At 39.2% G+C, this 21,786-nt stretch overlaps 1 protein-coding gene across 5 annotated transcripts in view; it reads left to right on the forward strand.

Annotated features, from left to right (window-relative positions):
* mast1a (microtubule associated serine/threonine kinase 1a) overlaps positions 1-21,786 on the forward strand; it is a 143,714-nt gene that overhangs the window by 37,410 nt on the left and 84,518 nt on the right. The window contains exon 1 of one of the 5 annotated variants that reach the window (XM_038271106.1): positions 6,028-6,398. The exons of the other annotated variants lie outside the window; for them this stretch is intronic. Within the exon in view, the coding sequence (XP_038127034.1) occupies positions 6,379-6,398 (20 nt within the window). The 5' untranslated portion in view covers positions 6,028-6,378. Of the gene's footprint in view, positions 1-6,027; positions 6,399-21,786 lie in introns of those variants that run through there. 5 annotated transcript variants of the gene reach the window in all.

Here is a 21,786-nt window from a genome sequence, read left to right on the forward strand (position 1 = left end):
AAATAATGAATTGACGCAATCATCATCATCATCAACCTTTATTACAGACACTAGTCAATCAATTGAAAAGACAGCACACACAGAGAAGTTTAGACCAGACAACCTGATGATGTTAATGATAAAACTTATGGCTGACCCGATGAGTTGCAACTTGATAAGACTGAATCAAGGTACATTAGCTTGTATGCTAGTTATGCTCCAATGTGTTTTGTACGATTCATTAATCCCGTTTATATATGTAATACTTAATAATTGTATGTAAAACCATTGTTTGTAAAACCAGCGATGCCGTTTAGCTTTTTTATAGATAAGACTTACCTGATATAAAGTGATCGCTGCAGATTGATGCATTTTTAATCATCTGCTCGTTCCAATCGCTTCTTCTGATGGCTTGCAACCAAAGATGTCTCTTGTTTGCCTTGAAAGGGGTGCGAGTTGATGGGATTCGGTAAAACTTGCGCGTTTTATTGTTTTTATCAAAACGGTTCGTGCAACCGACAGCACAACAAGACATGTTAGCGGCTCTTTCTGCAGGCGACATGCGCATTGGTGCCGGAAGTGACGTAGAGTGACGTTGCCTGATAATCCCTCTATATATGGGAGACAGAACAAAGACTGGGGTAATCAGCTGATATGCAGGTGTGGATGGAAGTGACTAGAAGGGAGCTAGGGGAAAGGAGACAGACACAAAGGGGCAACAGACATTAACTTAAGACTGCTTAAATATAACACAAAATGGAAAATAAACCAAAGATCAACAAAATGGAATTACTTAGACAATGAAAACTCAAAGTCCAAAAGGAGAAAACCATAACAAAAACAGGCCTCAGTGACTGGTTGAGCTGAATTTGCAAAAATCGGAGGGTTGGAGGTAGGGGGCTTGTTCATCTTTAATTATGACCGTTTTAGATTGTTTTCTCTCCATAAGGGTGTTTAAGTAATACTCCAACATTTTATACCTTACTAAGAAACTATTTTCTTTATGCATTTTTGTGCTGCTTGAATGAGTCAAGGAATTCAATACTAATATCTTTAACACAATTTGTTACAAAAATTGTGGCAGAAGGTATTTGTCTTTTTTAAAGAGCATAGAGCAAGTTCCAAAGGTTTTACAGATGTGTTTCATCTAAGTAGAAATGACACCAATGTTGGGCGTGTGCATAAGAGAGGTCATAAAAGCATCTAGCGTTGTGACAGCAGAGCATTTAGAGGAATAATGTCCTCTGAAATTGAGATAAGAAAGTTATAAATATTTAATTTTTTTGAATGAATATATTTGAGTTAATGGTCAAATGAACGTTTTTGGGGAAAACAGCTAGTTGGAAGCTGCCCCAATATTTATTCTTGACTTATTCTGTCACCAGACTCCAGTTTGTCGCACTAGTCAAGCGTTTTATTTAGCCACTCTTGTGTGGGGTCTGTGTGGGGCTTTGAGGTATACATGTGGCTGGTCTTTGGTGCTCAATCTTCAAAAACAGTCGCCCCTGTTCTATTGCTAATGTGTCAATTACATCAACTTAGCAAAGTTTCCAAGTGAATAAAGAATAAAACCCCAAAATAACTCTACCTAACTCAGTAAAGGAGCCTACAGAGGTAACGGTGGTAAATAAAGGAAAACTCATTTTACATGTTGGGGAAATTGTTCAAGATTTTGCTGGTTAAAAAAAAAGAAAAATAAATAAATAATAATGAAATGTTAAACTTGCGCAATGAAAATGTTTTTTTTTTGGTTCTTAAAGAAGACTTTAATCAGAATTGAAACCAGGTCAATTTAAAACTATTCCATTTCAGTTTAAATGCAAAAAATAAATATTTTGTAAATAAATAAACATTTGCCTTAACTGCCTCTCTGAGTTGGTTGTTCTTTAAGCAAATAACATATTTTAGAGCACACTCCATTTAATGCTTAATTATCGACTAAAACAGTTAATCATTATTTAATCAAAAATGAATAACACATCAGATTATAAAATATGTTAAATAATCCAAAACATTTAAATTAAAAAATAAAATGCAAAGAGACACTTCTGGTAAAGTGTAAATGGTCCTTAGCGGCAAAGTTGCTTGTCATAGAAAATCTGTTTGACAACAGACCTTAATGTACATATGTATTATTTTTGGAAGATGAGCTGAATTTTCTGTATAAAAGTTCATCCCAGAGAAGAAATTGCTGTGTTTGTGACATTTCTGAGCTCCAGATAAACACATTTGATGTTTGGCAGTAAATAGCAGTAAAGGGAATGACTCAGAACAATAACATCCTCCCGTTAATAGTAATCAAATAAAATGCCTCTTAGTAAACTATGTGACTCATTCTCGTATTTTTAATGCAGTGTCTTTGGATATTGTGAATATTTGATTTCTTTGTACTTTTTTTTTTGTGTCTTTTTAATGAGAAAAATGAGAACAAAATCCTTGTTGTTGCTCCACAGACTGCTGTTTAAATACTGTAACCAGGACTGATGAAAAAGCTGTTAATTATTGGTAGTGAAATCACATCCCTGTTAAATGAGCCTTTTTTTGTAATTTATGTGTTTATTCAGCACTTATTCACTTTTTACAACTTCTTAACCACTGCTGATAATGGAGTGAACTTTGGAAGGTTATTTAACCCTAGGCGAACTCATGATCAGTGTGATATTACAGCTGTGACAGACATGATGACTGTGTCAGTGTGAAGATATATATAGCTGTTACTGTTAACTAAAAGAGAGCAGATTTTATTTTATTCCTTCAGATGTCAAATGGTTTTCTATATTGGCATATCGAAAAACATTTTAAGCTCATTTTGAGAACCATCAATGTCTTCAATCAGTTTTTCAAGTATATTCTTGCTCCTGAAGCACTGTGTGGTGAATATTGCTGACTATAGGAATAAGAGATGTAAAACTTTCAGTTTTCTGCTGTAAGGACTGGGTATGTTACTTTTGGTGAAATTTTATTTTCTTGCTTAAATCTAAGAATTTAAGTTCTGTAGGCTATGAATGCCCCAAATTGGTCACACAGTGAATCCAATATTTTTTGAAGGCGAGTGAATCTTTATCAACATCAACATTGCATCTATAATGCTGAGCATCAGATGAAGTTATTTTATGATCTTGTAATTTCTGCAGTATTAAACTAGAACTTTAGTAAATCACATAGCAAACTACAGTTGTCTGCAGTTTCAAATGTTTGTTAAGTCAATCCTAAACCTTACTGGTCTTCCATTAAGTTCTTATGCAAATAAAACACCAGATAATGTAATCCATCATCCTCAGAACTCCAAACTGGCAAATTGGAAACATTATCTCTGAGGTAAATACCTGCTTTGGACTCTTGGATTCTCAGTGGCCACTGCAGCCACTGTAACAACCATAGCAATGATAGAAACACATTTCTTAGTAGTTTTCCATACATACAAACAACATTGAAACGAGGGACGAATGAGATTGTATTTTTTGCCAGTTTGATTTTACCAATGTTTTACAACTGCTGGCTGATGGTCGATAGTCAGTGTTGATGTAAATTCCTTTTAGCCCTACGTAAAGACAATATATTGTCTTTTCCCTCCTGTCCTTTTTAAATTCAAAGTTTCTGTCTATCCACTGTGCGGTAATGGTTTGACTGCTAACAGAGCCAACAGTTGACATATAAATATCTTTGGTAAAACTCACCAAAGCGTTATCAGCAATGAGCTTTTTAGTGGTAGTGGAATTAATCAGTTACATCTAAGGTAAGGCTACTTTAGAAAAGTACTTGAGACTCTGACTTGTGACAATGCATGGGTTCCAAAAATCCCTAAAAGTCAATATACTCTAAGATTCTAATGGCTTATTATCTACTCTGTAGTAACACGCTCCATCGGCTGTGAGTGGTGTTTTTTTGCCCTTAGGTGGTTATAGTTGTACTTTTGTGCTTTGTGCGAGATTGGAGAAAAGACTGCTGGTGAGATTTTGTTTCATGGCTAGTGATAGTTTTCTTATTTTCCTTCCTGGCCATCAGGAATTTACTGTGAGGGTTTGGATTGTGGGGCTTCTGTGATCATTGTTTAATTTTAAAGTGTGCTTCTCACATCACTTATGATGTACACTAATGGCAAATTAGAGCTTAACTCTCTGTTACTACAAATCTAACCAACACCCTTACCACCAAGGTGAATTCATGTGACCCATTGGTACTGCTGGCATAGTCCTCAGTTCTTTACAAAATAGATGCCATTATATTGGCAGAACTGCAGATGTCTGATATTCAGTCATAAATCTAAAATCGGCTGATACTGATGACATTGTGCATCCCTAACTCACACATAGTCCTAGAACACTTAAAAGCGGTACACATAGATAAGGCTATATAGATAATAAAAAATTGCTAAAAGCAGGTAAAGCAGGAAAATGTAACTTCTGTTAATGTAGTACCCTCTATTTTAAATTTGCAAGTCAAGGAGTATCCTGTTTCACTGACTGCCTGACTCCTAATTCAGTGTCCAGTTAAATTTTCTGACTCGCAGTAGGAAATGTTGGCCTCCAAGGACAAATGGAATGCATTACCGGGCATAGTGATGTAAAACGGTATCAGGATAACCATTCTGACAAATTATCAGAAATAATATTATCAATAATAATTTGCTGCATTTTACCCCGGCTAAAGAAGTTATATTTCCAGTAGTGTTTGTTTATCTTTTAGCTGGATTACTTGAAAACTTATGTATGGATTCATTCCCCTCTAAACCAGATGTTGGCAGCAGTGACTATTGACAGCTTTAGCATCAGACTCAAAAAGTACCCAAGTGTTATACCAAAGACAAAATAAAATAGGAAAACACAAGAAAGGGGAGCCATGTCTTACACAAATTCACAATCTGTTGATCAAAGAAGAAAGCAGAGTGAATGAAGGTGAGAGCAGAACAGACACCAGAGGCTGCAGAACATGCTGTGTCTTACTTATAAGCTCATGAAATGATTTTAAGGACATTTTTACCATTGGTGCACCTCAAGCCAAGGAACAATTCCTCAAAATGTGTTAATCATCCAGATCATGTAGATGTTTTAGCTACAAATATAGGTCACAGTTTGTTACAGAATTTGCTAGTTGGTAGAGGTCTGTACTCTCAGAGTGCTTTCCTAATTAAATTTAGTATCAGTATTAGTAGTGTGAGATCTAATGGCAAAAGATCTCCTAATTTTAAAAAGTCATTATGTTTCAAACTGAAGTTTTCAGCTGGAAAGTGAGGTGATTTCTAGTTGCTATCTCTCTAACTGTGAGCCCTGGAAGCATCAGTAAGTGCCTTCTTAACGTGGTTTATTGTGTAACAGTTGGTTCCACAAACACCAAAGAAGCTCTCGCCACATTTAAATTACTATTTATTTTCAATGTAAAAAAAAAAGAAAATGGAATTAAGAAAGAGACAGAAAAGATAGGAATGTAAGCACCATAAGAAATGTGCGATAGGTTAGTGATGCTAACGTTAAGTCTAGTTTCCATCTTTGGATTAAACTCATGTTTTTCAGCACTCAGGACTTCAAATGGTTTTGTAGTTCAAAATCTAAACTCTTAGATTGATAAAATCTGAACGGGAAAACTCTGCGCTGATCAAAGATTCATTAAAATGCAATCAGAGATGAAATAAAACGTTATTCTGTTTGTGACAATGCATAAATAAACTCTTTGGTCTTTATTTGCATTATGTTAGAATGAGACATACAAAGTTAAACCTGAGCTGAAAAAAGTGCTTAGTTCCTAATCTCCAAATCACCTTTCTTGTGAGGTGAATGCATTCTTACAGTCACCAATCTGGATCTCATCTTATTTTATACTAACGCTGCTCACTTTTCTTATTTTTTTTTCTTGCAGAATCGCAAATATCCTCAATATCTTATTGACATAAGTCTTTGTTCCAATTTTAATAATGGATGCCTTGCAAAAAAACCTCTCTCTCTCGCTTCCTTTCTTCTTGTGTGCCTAACTCTCCCCTCACTTTGTCGCTGTACACTTCCTGGCTTGGCACTGTACCCTTGAGAGCAGCTCCACGGTTCTCCCTCCTTTAGCGAACGATGCTCAGCAGCCTACTCTCTGTCTGCCTCCTTTCTCCTTGTTTTAGTTCTAATCTGCTGCAGCTGTAACACAGATGACATCTCCAAATCTCTCATCACTATTTTGCACGGAGCCCTGAAGAAATGCTCATTTGTGCAAAGTCTGTGGGAGCAATAAGGGACAGTGTGAGGCTGTGTTTATGTGTGTGTAAGTGGCCAGGGGAAGCTGTCATCCCAGCGCGGAGCGTAATAGCAGCTTCTTGACTCCCTCTTTCTGTGTGTGAGTGTGTGTTTATTTCTGTGAACTAAATTGTGGCTCCGCTGCTCTCATGTTCATCTGCCAACACATCATTCTGCTACGAGCAACATGTTTCGACGAACTAAAAGGTAAACGGCGAGGATCTGTTAACGTGTATCCTTTGTGACCGTGGTGGTGCCTTGCTGTTGTTGTCAGTGTTGATGGTGGTGTGTTTTTTCCATGATGTTTCCTTGGTCACTGCCAGCTCTCATGCTGTCTCACAGTTGTCCCCTGTCTCCATTTAGCTACAGCAGTATGTTGTGCATGTATGCATCCTTATGTGCCTATGTACATGTCAGTAATTTCTTCTTTTTTTTAAATAGCATGGTTTGTTCAGTACAACTGAATGCCCTTTAGGGTAAATGCAGTACAGTATTTGGTTCCAAAAGCTCAGTGTTTTCTGTGTGTGCTTTGATATGCAAATGTAGTGAACATAGGGAGGTATGTGTGTGCTTGGTTGATAGTCTGTGCATCAGAGACTGAAATATGGATTGAAAGCATTATTTTCAGTGTCCGGGGAGTGCTTGCTGAGAGCCAACAGTGGGCAGTGCTCGAGTGCTGTCTTCCTGGCACAATTCCCCAATCCTTCATCCCTCTTCATCCCTGCCAACACACACACACACACTCACCATTGCATGCATTTTCTGTCCCTAACATCATCACTTTCTCTCTACTGTCGTGCTCTCCTCTCCTTTGTGGACCATCTGCACAGAGCCTTTAGTCCCCCCTGCTGCTAGCTTTCTCCTCTTCTGATCTCTGGGGGATTAGTGGTAGTCTTCACCATTGTTCCCTTCATACATGCACCGAGCAACAGGATGCTCTAATGTATAAGCAGGAGGAGGTTGGCTAACTCTGCCTTAAGTGTTTGTGAGGCATTACATCCGACTTTTCATCCAGTAGTAGTCACTTCATACAGAAACATGCTTGGGCCCAAGAGGCTGGAATTTTTAGTGTTATTCCTAAAATGTTTCTATCATACAGTAAGTTTGCCAGTTCTTTTAAAGTAGGGCTGCAACTAACGATCATTTTGCAAATCGATTAATCTTTCGAAGTTTTTAAAGGTACACTATGCAACCGGTGTTGATTTTCCAGCGAGGCTCCCCCCAGAGGGCGAAAATAAAAGTGCACTGTCGTAAATATGCTCAGCTGTTCTCCTGGTTTCTCCGTCAAGCCAGGCGCGGTTGTTTTGAGCTTAGCAGACAGGTGAATGCAACGAATCACCATGTCTACTGCGGTAAGTGACTATTTTGTTCCAATTTTCGAGTTTGAAAATTCTCGCTGGTTCCGCCATGATAACTGCACAAATATCGCCACTGCGCTAGCAACGAGCATGCCTTTCACTGGGTGCGTGTAGCAGTTCTCGCCGTAAAGCAGACTCTCGCGATGCACAAGACTTCTGAGCCTGTGGGTGCGGGCCGAGGGCTCATGCAATTGCAAGTACGGTATTTCCCCTACAGACCACCAGGGCGGCCGAGAATACCTTTGTTCAACCTGAAATGACTCATTTAATCATCCATAACGTTATGGAACACATTAATTAACTGAAAAATGTTGCATAGTATGCCTTTAACTGGATCATTATTGTGATTCTTCTTTTACTTGCTGCTTGTGCCTTATAAAACTATCATTACCTCAGAGCCCAAAGGAAGCTGGTATCTATGCCATTTTCTTTATAGTTCAAACAGTAGGGAAATGTTGAATAATAAAAAAAGAACTGCTCTCCATTTTTCTTTATTATTTTATGAAACAAAATAAAAAAATGTTTAATTTAAATTGAAAAACAAATGATTAATTGATACACAGATTGTGAATGATTGTTACTTTAAATTGTATTTGACCAAAATATTACATGAGTAGTCATATATTACCTTTGAATCGGTACAGTTGTTTGTTTTACTAATTGGAAAACATGTCTTTAAGTACAGAAAACATCAGAGCATTTACGGTTGCTTCAGATGTGTTGAAGTGTACAAAATGCCATCTTAAACAGAAATAAACTGTATGGCAGGTTTCAGATGATGTTTTACAACTGTTCATATTCACATTTAAATTCACATGCATGACTGGTAATCTGTAAATGCCATGGCTAAGTGTAAGTGGTGCATTTGCAAAGGAAAGTGGTTGCCCATCCCTGGCTTGATGTTAAATATAATATCTTTGATCCCAGCCGTCGCTGTGTTCATTTTTAATTATCTCACATTTTGTCCTTCTGTCCCTTCTTCCTTGCTTTGTGATGCATCTGTCCATCTGTGTATTTTTGGCTAGCATTAGCAATTAAGAGGATAATGCTTTGATTCCACTCCAAATGGCTTTAGCTAAAGACAGAGAGAATATGAGTAAGAGAGGGAACATTAGGCAGTAGGAAGAGACAGTGGCAGAGCTGCAGGAGGAGGAGAGTGGAGTTGGATGAAAGGAAAAGCTCAAGGTAGTGCCTCAGCCTACATTTAAGAGAAGCCCGCCGGGGTTAAGTGAGCCCTTGATGATAGATTCCTGAGTCCATTCCTGCTTTTTTCTGCTTGTTTTTTAACAACTTTTTGATATTCTCTATTGGATTGTTGTTTTGGAATTTGAGAGCATGAGTAAGACATAAACAATCTGTCTAAAGCCTAAAGCATGTATTACTTCTTGAAATAGTTCCATTACAAAGAAGGTCATGTTACCTCCGCTGCTCACTTATAATACCTCACAAATCTAAATTTTTACTAATCCATGATGCAGAGCATAAATTATACCAGGAGCAGACGTTATCTCAGATGCATGCTGTGTTGTTTTTACCGCAAAAGACAAAGAAGCCACTGAGAATCTGTACAGACGTATCAACTCTTAGCTTCCTGTTTGTTTATTTATTACTTCACCTTAACTCTAACATCAGGCCCTATTAAATACAGAAAGGTTTCTAGAGATGCTGCGATTAACTAGTTGATTTGTTTTTCTCTTGCTCTGAAAATGTAATAATTATATCAGAGAGGGTGACATGACATTGTGTGCTAGAATGCAGTTGCTGTCAGTTTCACAATTAATTTACAAAAAAAAGGGGGAAGTTAGAATAGACATCTGTAAGTGTCCTTATTTGCAGCCTACCTGTTATTATTTAAAGTCTCACTGAGTGCTTAGGAGCAACAGCCCAGATGAACATATGACATGTCTCCCTAGAACTCATTATTTTGTTTTTAAATAGCTTCTTTATGTTTCACCTGCCTACGATTTTAAACACCTCCTCTTCTTCCCTTGTATCAGTTTTTTACACTGCGTATTGTTTGCTTTTTGGAGTGATGCATTCATTTGTCAGAAAATGATCAGATATCTGACATTTGGAACACTCAGGTCTGATCACATTAAAACTTTATTTTTTTTTAATTCACCTTACCAAAGCCTCCATAAAGCCCTCAGCATTATGATAATTCTGATACACACAGTAAAAGGTCCAGTTACGTACTCCATCCAGCATTGCTGTAGTGATTCACGCTCTCTGTGGCTTTAAGATGGCACTCAAACAACTATAGTGAGAATGTTTTTCTCGGTTTGCTCATACCCGAGGGTGAGAATAGAAGCATAGTTACCTGATTTTCCTGCTGCAGCAAATGACTGAGATAAAGTTCAGCAGTTTTTCTTGGCTGTCGATAAGCAGTGTGGAGTAAATGCTCAGCAATAAACATAGTAACGCTCTCTATGCTCTGTTCCTGTTTGTTCCATGACAGGACCATCTGTTACTGACTGATGTTATGGCTCTCTTGAAGCCAAATGGGGGCTGGTTGCAGTTTATTGCTATATAATACAACAAGGTGTCATATGTTGTCTGCATCTATGACAACCTGTCTACAGGGGTTGCATTAGATTTGAGCCAAGTCTCCTATATTCTGGATACTAATAATATCTGTTTATGTCATCTTTACAGTATTATGGTTAAATATGGAACTAGATATTTATATGTTATAGGTCTAATGTCAAATAATGAGTGTACATTTCTCAAATATATAAGAAGAATTTGTATGGTGATGAGTTTTCAAATATAAAAACCAAGATGAAATAAAAACAGTTGATTAAGATTTACACATTTCTAAAGGTAGATAAACAAGTCATGAAGCTTCCAGCTGGATTTCACAGTAGGCTGACTGTTACCTGAATCATCTCCATGACAACACCATCACAAAGATGTGGTCCAAATGCTCTGCTGGCTGCCGTAAGAATTTATTAAGCTATTTCTCAGATTTAATACTTGAGAAAATACTGTATTTTCCAAGTTTGGAATAATTGAAAGCACTGCTTTAATGCTGTTAATGAAAACACATATCAGAGGTATTTAGTATGAAACTGGATGGATGGATGGATGGATGGATTGATTGACTGATTTTTTTGTGTAATCCAGAGTTAGATATGAGGCAGTTTAATCCGCTGATCTTATCTACTGTAGCTCAGCATAGGCCTTTCATTTTATTGCAGTTAGAACAGGTTTGTGTTGTTTTACAGGTATCGTTCAGCTTTCTGCAATAAAATAAGATCGGAATATAAGAGGTGTATTTAGGATTATATAACACCTGATTTTTTCAGTTATTAAAAATAAACCGTACTTGCCTTAATCAGAGTTGGTACATCAGGCTTTTTAAAGATCTACAATTGACCAGAAAACTTGTATCAGTGGACCCTAGAGTATGCATACCCCTCATTATAAAATTCTCACCATTCTACCTAAGCTTTAGCATCCCACACATTGAGGAAGTACATCTTTTCTCAGTTCAGTTTGTGTGCTTCACGACTTGAAACAATTTGTGTCCCCCCCCCCCCCCCCGCGCTCTGTATAGCCGCTTTCCCACTGAAAAACCCGGAGTTTTTAAAACCGATTTGATCCGCTAACAATCGGCTTTTGACTCTTATCCCATTTGACCAAAAACCTGAGTCTGACCCACTCGCCGGAAAGCTGTGTGTTACTTCCTGTCAAACCCATGAAGTTGTTGGTGAATTGCTAAGTAGTCTAACTAAAATAGACGCAGTCCCCTTTCAGAAAATCATGGCTCATGTGTTAATACAGATTGACTCAACGAGTACCAAATGACACAACCTCATTCGACATGAATTTCTGTCAGATCGGACTTGAAATCATATTCTGTGTGTTTAGGGCTTTAGTCACTGCAAATTAAATTTTTCACACTACCAATATTTTTACTTCAGCATCACAACTTAGACAGACTCATGTATTCGTTGTCTGTATGTGACCCACTTAATCTGTCATATTCACTGCCTTTTATATCAATGAGTTATGGTGGTGGAATGGCTAATGTTTAATATTAAATTTTATAGCTAATACCATCATACTATTCTGTGATAATTATTATTAGTTGTAGTAAAAAGTAGTAGTAATAGTAGAAAAAGTCCTCCTTGGGTAGTTAGAATGTCTGGGCTAGACCTAGACTAACCCCCACATTCCACATAATTTGTCAGCACTCCGATCTGCTCCGCCCAGCTCACGCACAGCATGCGGAGCACTTGTCTGTCATGTTAATCAATGAGAACTGTTCCACATCCACCGATACTCCTCCACACGGCACCACCCACGTACTTCTTCTCCGTCCATCACCGTCAAAATACGAAGCCGAGCTATTTTTTGCTCCACTGCAGTACGGCCGGGTCAAGATCCGCATTTGCAAAAAAAATCACCGGATCACCTCACTGAAAAAGAACAGTAAGGTAACCTGGTTTGTCAAATTAAAATATAGTAACGACAGATCAGTAACTACAAATTAGAGCATAATTCTTATGTATAAAATAACACGGTTTATTTAAAAGATTGGATGCAACCAATTCGTTCTTCAGCAGACCGAGAAGCAGATTTCTCATCTCCATCAAAATATTTATTTTATACCGAGGGGCTTAAAAGTTTAATCAAATCCAATCAAAAGAAACCTCTTATTGCAGGAATGGATCAAGAGATGCTGAGTGTGGGAGTAGAGAACAAACAATTTTGGGTTATCCTAGTTATCCCTGTTACAAAAATCTACAACAATAAAATATTTGGGTAGAAACTGCACATATGCTGGATGCTCATGGTTTTTTTTAATGCGTCATATTAAATTAAGCGTTAATTTCCGCGTGTTTTGCTCCTATGAATTTAATAATAATATCACGCATGCTCTTCTGGAGCTCAGAGGAAGTCAGAGTGGAGCAAGACAGGAGGAACAGCGGAGGCTGTAGGCTTTGCTTTCGGCATGTGGTCTGAAAATCTTTAAAATTTCTTTTAAAGTTTGAAGCTTCACTGATGCAAAACTATAAAAGTTAGCAAAAAGCTGAGTTAAACAGTAATAGCAGAACGATACAGAAACATTTTAAAAGCTGAATGGTGTTTCTAGCTGAAAGTATGCTGAAGTAGTTAAAGGGGTCAAAGATGGTGAAGTTTTAGCCAAATTTAGCTGAACATGGTTCCAAAAAATGCATTGATATGGTCAGTTTGATGCGGAGTCTGTGACAGGATTTAGAGTTTTTTCAACATTCAGGAGTCTGATGGCGTTGGGGAAAGCAGATGTTTTGGAATCTGCTGGACCTGCATCGAAAGCTGTGAATCCTCTTCCCAGAGGACAGCAGGGAGGACAGTCCATGGTGGGGGTATGAGGGGGTCATTAATAATTTTACGGACTCGGGACCCACATCGCTGGGATGAAAAGAGGAGCCCCGATGACCCTATCTGCAGTTCTCACTACTCTACTCACCTTTTTCCAGTCTGCGGCACTGCAGCCTCCACACCACACAGTAAGACAGCTGGTCAGAATTCTCTCTATGGTGCTTCTATAGAAGGTGGTGAGGTTGGATGGGGGCAGGTGGGCTCTCCTCATCCTCTGCAAGAAGTACATGCGCTTTTGTGCCCTTTTGACCAGTGAGGTGGTGTTTCCAGTCCAGGTGAGGGTGTCTGTGATGTGAACCCCAGGAAATTTGGTGCTGCTGACCATCTCTACAGCTGAGCTGTTGAAGAGCAGTGGAGCGTGGTTTTTCCTAAAGTCGACGATGATCTCCTTTGTCTTCCCCACATTCAGGATCAGGTTTTTGTCTCTGCACCAGCCCACCAGCTGCTCCACCTCCTCTCTGTAGTCCTGGTCCTTGTCATCTCTGATGAGGACTACCACCGTGGTGTCGTCTGCAAACTTCACAACTTGATTGATGGTGAACCTTGGGACGCAGCTCTAAAGGGAGCCTCTGCTCAGGGTGATGACATCAGAGTTGTTCTGTCCGACCCAGACTGACTGAGGTCTGTTTGTGAGGAAGTCTAACAGCCAATTGCAGAGGGGTGTATTGAAGCCTAGCTGTTCCAGTTTGCCCATCAGATGCTGTGGGAAGATGGTGTTGAAAGCTTAACTGAAGTCCAGGAACATCATTCTCACATGGGTGTTCTTCTCCTCCAGGTGTGCCAGGCTCAGAACGGATAGAATGTTGGGCAAGACCTGAGGCGATGTGTTCTTTAACCAGCCTTTCGAAGCATTTCATCATGATAGTAGTCAGTGCGACAGGCCAGTAGTCATTTCATTAGGTGACCTGATGCTTTTTTGGGACTGCAATGATGGTGGCAGACTTGAAGCATGCTGGCAATATGGATTGGTCCAGCGAGGTGTTGAAAATGAATTGCAATGACTAGAACTATGTGTAACATTTGGTGGTTTTTGGTGGTTGAAATATCCCATTTAAGATGCTTTATATGCTGTACTGGACAATCAAAAAACTCATGATAGCCAGTAGGACTGGTAATTATTCCATCCACAGAATGCATGCATGACTAACCGTAAGAACCAGAGAGACACAGAAAGAACAGATGACAGGTCTCGTATGTCTTCTATTTATGATCAGTTTTCTGAAACCTTTGCTTCCATATCTGGCTTCATAATAAACCAGAGGGAGTGTTTTAATACTGGGGCATAAAACATGACCCAGACCCTTACCCAATATCATCCCGAGATCTCCTGGTAGTTACATCTGTCAAGCATAAAACAAAGCTACAACTGATATGAGAGACATCAGAGGTACTGAGGTGTGTAAGTGAAGAGAGAAATAAATGAAGACGAACTATTATATGGTCAGAAGCTCCCAGTTCCCATCTGTATAACTCACCATCGGGTCACTATCACTTCCTTGGTCTATCCTGACTGGCTGCTGCTGATGGAAGCACTGAAGCGTCTGCATAGTTTATTGCTATCTGCTTTTAATCTGATGCGGTTCTGGTTCCTGCATCCAATCTGGGATCATGTCTCTTGGTACATAACCCTGCTATCTAAATGAGTGGCACACATGGTTTTACATTTTTGTGACTGACAGGCTAGCGAAATCTCTTCTCTTTTCCCGCATAACATACAAACAGTAAAGAAGGCTCTGATGCTTTCACTTACTTTCCCTTGTACAGACTTCAGCATCAATCTTCTCCATCCTTACAGAAAGATGCTGCTACTGCTTTGTTGAGATGTGGCGATAATGTGTGTATGATAATGGGGAGGATGACCAGTTTAGTGTGTTGAGGAACAGATTCTCCCAGCTGAGTAGTCGTTCTCTAAATCTCTCCCAGAGTTACAATTGGCCCTCTAGCTGATTATCAGAGTCTCTTCTACTTCTTTTAGAGTCAGGTACTCAATGTAATCATGTGCATCTATCCTTGATTTAATAAAAACAATCAGTTTGAACACTTACTGTTGCACGTTGTTTTCGGATGTCCTGTTAAAAGGCTTAACTGTGTTTATTGCTTACTTTTTTGGCATAATATAAATCATTAATTTTCGTTTTAGGAAACACTTGTATATTCATACATATCATAGTTGGTGTAGAGAGGACTCTATGCTGTCCCCTAAAACAACAAAAGAGTAATAACAACAATAACATTAAAGGAAACAAAGCTGCAGTATTGGAAAAATATCTAGTTCTGCAGATGTCCAAATTCAAGTATCGGAATCGGATTTGGAAGTAAAGACGAAAAGTAGATTTGGGCATCCCTAGATGGATGGACATAATGATGTGTCTTTTCTATTTTGTATTGTTGTTTGAATAATAATTTGCCAAGCTTAGGCTAACAATATGCTGCCGTTATTCCTGTGACTGAACAATCAGAAATTGCTTGCTGCATCATTTCTGATATTGCAGAGGGCTCCTCTTTCCTTTCTTTCTGGGTCTGACTCAGACTTATAGATATACGGTTATACCATTGTGCATCTGTTTGCGCTGCCATTTTCACACGTATAAAGTGTGAGGGTAAATGCTGAGTTGGAGGGCACTGCCAGCTTCTGTCGCAGTTTGTTGATGTGAGGTACTTAAGTAGAAAGCAGACATTAGGAGGAAACTGAAAGGCCTTAATAGGACAAGGAGTATCTGAAAACTGTCAAGGCTCAGAACAGGGGACCCAGTGTTCAAGGCAGACAGACAGATTAATTAATAAAAAGGCATTTATTAAAAAAAAAAACAATGTGGTAGCAGTGGCTAGGAGATCTATCGCAGGAACCTCTGCAGAAAGGAAACACAGGTTAGTGACCAGGTAAATCTAAAGGAGGTAGATTATAAACATGAGTTACTAACCTGGTTTACTAGTCAGTCCGTGACTGACTAAAGCCGATGGGCTGCCAACAAGATGTTGGCAACCAGAGTGTCCCAGATTATGCAGGAGAACAAACAGAAGTCCAGTTCTGTTCAGAAAAAGGAAGGGAGGATTATCCAGAGAGCGAAGCCAAAGCCGTAGTCGAGGATGTGCTCAGGATACAGAACCAGGAGATCAGAAGTCCGAAGGGTTTCCAGAGGGAAATCCAGGTCGGTGACAGGAAACAGCTCCAAGTTCATTAAACAGGCAGGATCCAGCAGGAGTACAAAAACAGGTCCGGCAAACAGATCAGAAGGGAACAGGCAGGCTCAGTGGTTGAGAGGCAGAACAGGTCAGGATCAGGTAATCAGATACACTAAGGTAATGCTGAAACGCTCTCACCAAAGACTCGTGACTAATCAGCCCTCATTACTGGAGACAGGCAGGTTAAATAGAGGCAGGAGCAGGTGGATAAGATGAACAGTAACAACAAAATGGACAGAGCTGTGCAGGTGAATGAAAGTAGCAATTAAGCCAGTCATCAGCTCCAAGATCGTGACAGAAAAAAGGTGAGGATATTTTCATGCAAACAGAAACAGAGTGACAGCTAAGGCTTTTTTGCATAAAAGGTGACAGAGCCCTAAAAAAGCTCATTCTGAAAGAGGCTCAAAATACGCAGAAAGGAAGAGATGAAATCTCATTATCTAAATGTTATTCTGTGTTTCAAAATGCAGGAACCATGTTTTAAGCCCACTGACCTATTCAATTTCAATTCAAGGCATAGTAACATTTTCTGAGTGTGTGTGGGGCCACTAACATAACGGCGCTCTGGGAAATAAGCCATATTGTTCATGTCAAAAACTGTGATTGGAAGAAAGAGCAGAGGCCTTCATGCTGCAGATGCCTTTTTAGGCGAGATCTCTACCTTCAGTAACTACTACATTCTGTCAGATGAGTTTAGAAATGAAAAACAGACATAGCAAATTGCCATATGTTAATTATTTAAGCCTTACTTATGGTAATTAATGTTTATCTTACACACAAAGCAAGTTTTCTGTTAGGATGATGCATTGGGAAATGGAATTCGATCATTTTCACAGCTTTTATGAGCTACCTTAATGGTTTTGTTAAACAATCTGTGTCACACTGAGCAGTATTTTATGTTCAGCCTTTTTGCTTCTAACTTCGTTCTTTTCAGCTTTCCTTTCCTTAAGTATGAGACCATTACCCACAATGGTAAAAGCTTTACCTTCTGTTGAAATGCTGCAAGATTCCATGTGGAAGGAAATCAGGTCTTTTCACAGTGGGGAGCTTCCTCATTCACCGAAAGGTGACAACTATGGATCACTTACTGCAAATTAGGTCATTTTGCAAATAAAATGAAACATCATTACTGCAGTGATTCAGGTGCTCTTCTCAGCTCCTCATATACAATTACAGCAGATAGCTTTCTCAGCCAGAAAAATCCCATAAAAACCAAAAGACGGAGGTCATGCAAATACTTTAGCAAATGAGAGATAAATGTGTGGAGGAAATATCTTAATATCTGGCTGCAGCTCACTAACCTGACAGGCAAGATTAAGGTGTATTTCTACACATGATCGATCTGGGCCTGATCCCATTGAAGCTGTTTGGGGAAAAGAGGAACTTACTGAGCTGATTGGCTGAAGTGACTCTTTCACCATTACCCCATTTACACTACCCTTGAAAAACCGTGCCGAGTCCAGTCCGAGCTCAGTAACTGAGATAACTTATTGTGTGTAAATGGAAAGCAAACTGAACTGAACCAAGCTAGACACAACTGGACCGAGCTAACTGCAGACCAGTTCCAGAGGTGGGCTCGGCTCGGTTTTTCCCTGGCTTGGTTCTCTGATAACAAGAACGCATGAGCAGAACGCGTCATCTCCGTCACACTCCACATTCACACTCCATTCCGTCACATTTACACTCCATCCAGTAGTTGGCGGTAATGCCCCTCCGGAAGTTGCTTGCCAACCAACAGAAAACAGAAGAGGAAGAACATCTATAAACAACAATTGAAATCTTCTCCACGCAACATTTTGGGCGTTTCTCAATTCACGAGAACGTGAGTACATACTCATGTTCTCGTGAAGTCCGTTCTTGGCGAGAATGCAGGAAGATCGGACTTGACGAGAACGCGAGCACGCAAGCACGTATGTGAATTGGAACAGAAGCATACTCGTGACGTCATCACATGCAACGTTCTTTAGCATTTCTTTAACAGTCAAAACTATTTATTCCCTACACAAAACATTTTGAAAACAATATTTTTAATTTCTAAAGCTTAAAAAACAACCGCAAAAAACCGCCATCAGAACGAGCGGTAGTTCACACATAACTAGACCGAGAGAAGTGCACTATAGACGGGGTAAATTTAGCCCTGGCTGCGGTTACCCTCGGAGGTCTGCTGGTCACTCTGGTCCGCTTAACGTCTGACTTTTTTTTAAATTTCGCACTAACTCTGTAAACAGACCACACAGGGAGGCTTCAATGTATAATGTTATCGCCTCAAATGATTTCAAAAGGTACTTTTGAAGAACAACAGCAGCGGAAAAGGGAATGTTTAACTTAACACTGTGAGCGCTGTCTTGAATCAAGCAGCGGCCGCGGGGCATTCTGGGGAAGCGGTCAGTATGAAGAACGCACAAGTCTGCTCTGATGCATGCTCGATAAAGAGGGTGGGGCGAGAACAACATCCAGGGATTTGATGCGTTCTCGATCTGGCGTTCTCGAGAATTGGAACGGTACTCGGGCTGAGGCTGATGACGTGTCACGAGTACACGAGCACACGAGAACGCTCAAGAACGCATATTGAGAAATGCCCTCTGATTTGCTTGATTCCCTCCTTCATCGTCTTCTTCTTGTTTTTTATGGCGGTTGGCAAACAACTTTTGGTGCATTACCGCCACCAACTGCTTGATTTCCTCCTTTAATACTGGCAGTAATACCGCAGATCGTCACTAGGAGGCGAGGAGTCGAGGAACCGAGATGTGTGATGTGTAAACGGTCGTCAGAACCAAGCTCGGCCTGGTTAACTGATCCGAGCTCGGACCGATCTCTGCATGGATCGGTTTTTCAAGGGTAGTGTAAATAGGGTACATGATTCATTCTTGACTCTAACACCTGTATCTTCTTGAAATGTAGAAAACTGAAAGCTTGTGCAGCATCTAAACTCTTTCGAATTAAAGCAAACAGGAAATTGTAGCTTCCATGTACATGTAACAGCTTATCTTCTTCTCTTATCATTTCCATCCCCGCTTGGCCCGTTTTCTTAGATCTGCTGCCTGTCAGCATCTATCAGTCATCCTCTCAGTCTTCATCTAAATGTCTAATGCCTGTTAAATCTGCCCACATGGCTTGATTTGGACTCTGTCCCAGATTTGGGATCAGTCCCTGTCCCAGAGGATGTTTTGGATTGTGGCAGTAAGAGCAGTGGATGTTGAGTAATTGGATGCACAGACAGTACCCAACCCAACTGAGGAGGGATAATTTTTAAAGGGACAGTTTTTAATCCCATTCATTTTTTTCCCCTTGCACACATTGCAAGGTATGCATTCAACTTTAAGAGGACCTGATGTTACCTAGTGTGTCCTGACTGCCCCGGTGAGTCAGCACTGAGTGCAGAAGATGACACCACTGACTGACAGACAACAGACACACCAAATACACACTCAGAGAATGAATAACCTTCAGGGTATTAGATACGCACAGAGGCAAGATCACACCTAAGCTAAGATGTGCGGGCAAACAGATCTATCAGCTCACAGAAACAGGTTTACAAGAAAACTCCTCTGAAGCCTACATACATGAACTTATCATTGCTAAACATCTTATATTAATTTATTTGCTCTTAATTGTTTATTCGAAATATTCTTTTTCCAGGGAAGATCAAGAATACAATTAATAATGCATTTTATCTTCAACTGCAATCTAACAGTTAGGAGACATACTTTCTGGTGGATTTTCTTTGTTTGACACAGATTTAGATTTACAGATTTAGCTCTAAGGCTTCCACTAATATTTGAATAGATGTATTTAAAAAATGTAGAAAAATACCACCCCTGTTGAATCTATTAATAAACGTCTGGCACGATTCCGCCTGAATATTTGAATTGGATTGTTTCCAAGCATGGATTGAAGTATACACCGTCTTTTTAACGACGTATGGTTAAAGCATCATGTTAGTTCTCGTTGTCCATGGTAAAACTATTTCTTTTGTTTTTTGTGATAACTGTCCTCCATAGGCTTTACTTATCTGACTCAAATGATCTCTTCTGTTAAGAAGGAAATTATTCAAGACATTTTTGAGAAACTTAATAAAACAGTGACAGAGGTGTACCAGATGTCACACATATTGGTGGTAGCATCCTGGTTTGCTAGAGGAACAACTGCATTACACAAAGTGGATGAAAAAATGAAGATGGAGGAAGCCTCTGAATTCCTCTGACTGATTCCTAAATCACAGATGTTTGAATCTTGGACATAAGTGGGTTGTGAAATCACAGTGATCCCAAACAGAGACGCAAAAATGATTGGAAAAAGGGAAAGAAGACTAACATTAAGTTTTTGCAATGGCCAAACATAACCCAACAGATAATTGATTAACTAGTCTTGGTCAGTGATTGAGCTTCAATCCAATATCCAGCTAGAATATTTTCTAATGGTTACAGAAAGTGTTGCTGTTTTTGTATTAAAACATTTTCTCTGGAAATTTTCCTCTAAAATGAGTTTTGGTATGTGTTTTCATGTCTTTTGGCCTGCATAAATAACTTTAAAACCATACGGGTTAGAGAAATTACAAACTTTTGCACTCAAAAACCCTTTTTGTTATCATTGCTTCATCATCTCTCCACCCTATGAAAGAAATGTGTAAGTTAACTGCTGTGTGTGAGATAGACTGATGTTCAAATGCCAGTTATCGGCCTGTGGAGGGATAATTGCTCGTCAGAGCTTCTGCTTGAGTCATTACCACAGCTTTAACCTCAGTGCCTCATGCAGCATGCAGACTGGAGCAACACAAGCATCGGTAGAACAGTGTGTCAGTAGTGACACACAGGCAGGGGTCACATCATGTGTGTCAGACTTAGACACATTTCTATTTTCGTCTGGCTTACATTCTAAGTCCTGTTCCCTGTAAATGAATCCTGAAAGGTTTAAATGGTTGAAAGTTATAAAGAACTCTTCAAAGGTATCTTGAAGGATTTTCGATGAATTTTTGTAGCAATGTAAAAAAAAAAAAAAAAAGTCAACCAGATTGAACTGAAGAATCTTTGTTGAATAAGGTTTCGCTCATAAACAGGCAAATGCAGACAGCATTAAAGCAGGTGGGGGAATAGAAACCATAACTGAGAGGAAGGTGCTGTCCAAGCTTACATCCATCATGAACAACATCTACCATCAGACTTTACAATGCTGTACTATAACTGCAATAACTTTTGCAATAACTAATGTGCAATCACTATTTAATACCCTGTACAATAATGCAATAACCTCTTTATATAAATACCTATTTAATACCCTGTGCAATCAATAAAGTCTATCTAATGTTAACCACTTCATAGTCTGTAGGAAGAAAGCAAAGCTGTCAGAAAAATCAAGTTTCAAAACATAAAGGAGACACTCAGGAGTAAAATCTGATCAGTTTCACACAATTATTTGTGCATGTACAAAAACATTTTTGCATAAGGAACTTCCAGCTTCTGGTTTGTATTTTTTACTGCGTGCTGCAGGTAGGGCTAAGACACATAGAAAAGAAACAAGGGAAGAAAGCAGATCTAACTAATTTTAACAGACAACAAAGCAATACAATTTAAGCTGCATTTGTTGCAAAACTGTCACAAAAAGATTTATATCCGGGTGATCGTGCTTCAGATAATTAACAAAATGTTCAGCTGAATGCAGAAGAAAATGTTTTCACTCTATCTGTG

This window comes from Cyprinodon tularosa, unplaced genomic scaffold (genome assembly GCF_016077235.1).
Source record: "Cyprinodon tularosa strain WSP-4 unplaced genomic scaffold, ASM1607723v1 ctg79, whole genome shotgun sequence".
In the NCBI taxonomy this organism is placed as follows: Eukaryota; Metazoa; Chordata; class Actinopteri; order Cyprinodontiformes; family Cyprinodontidae; genus Cyprinodon; species Cyprinodon tularosa.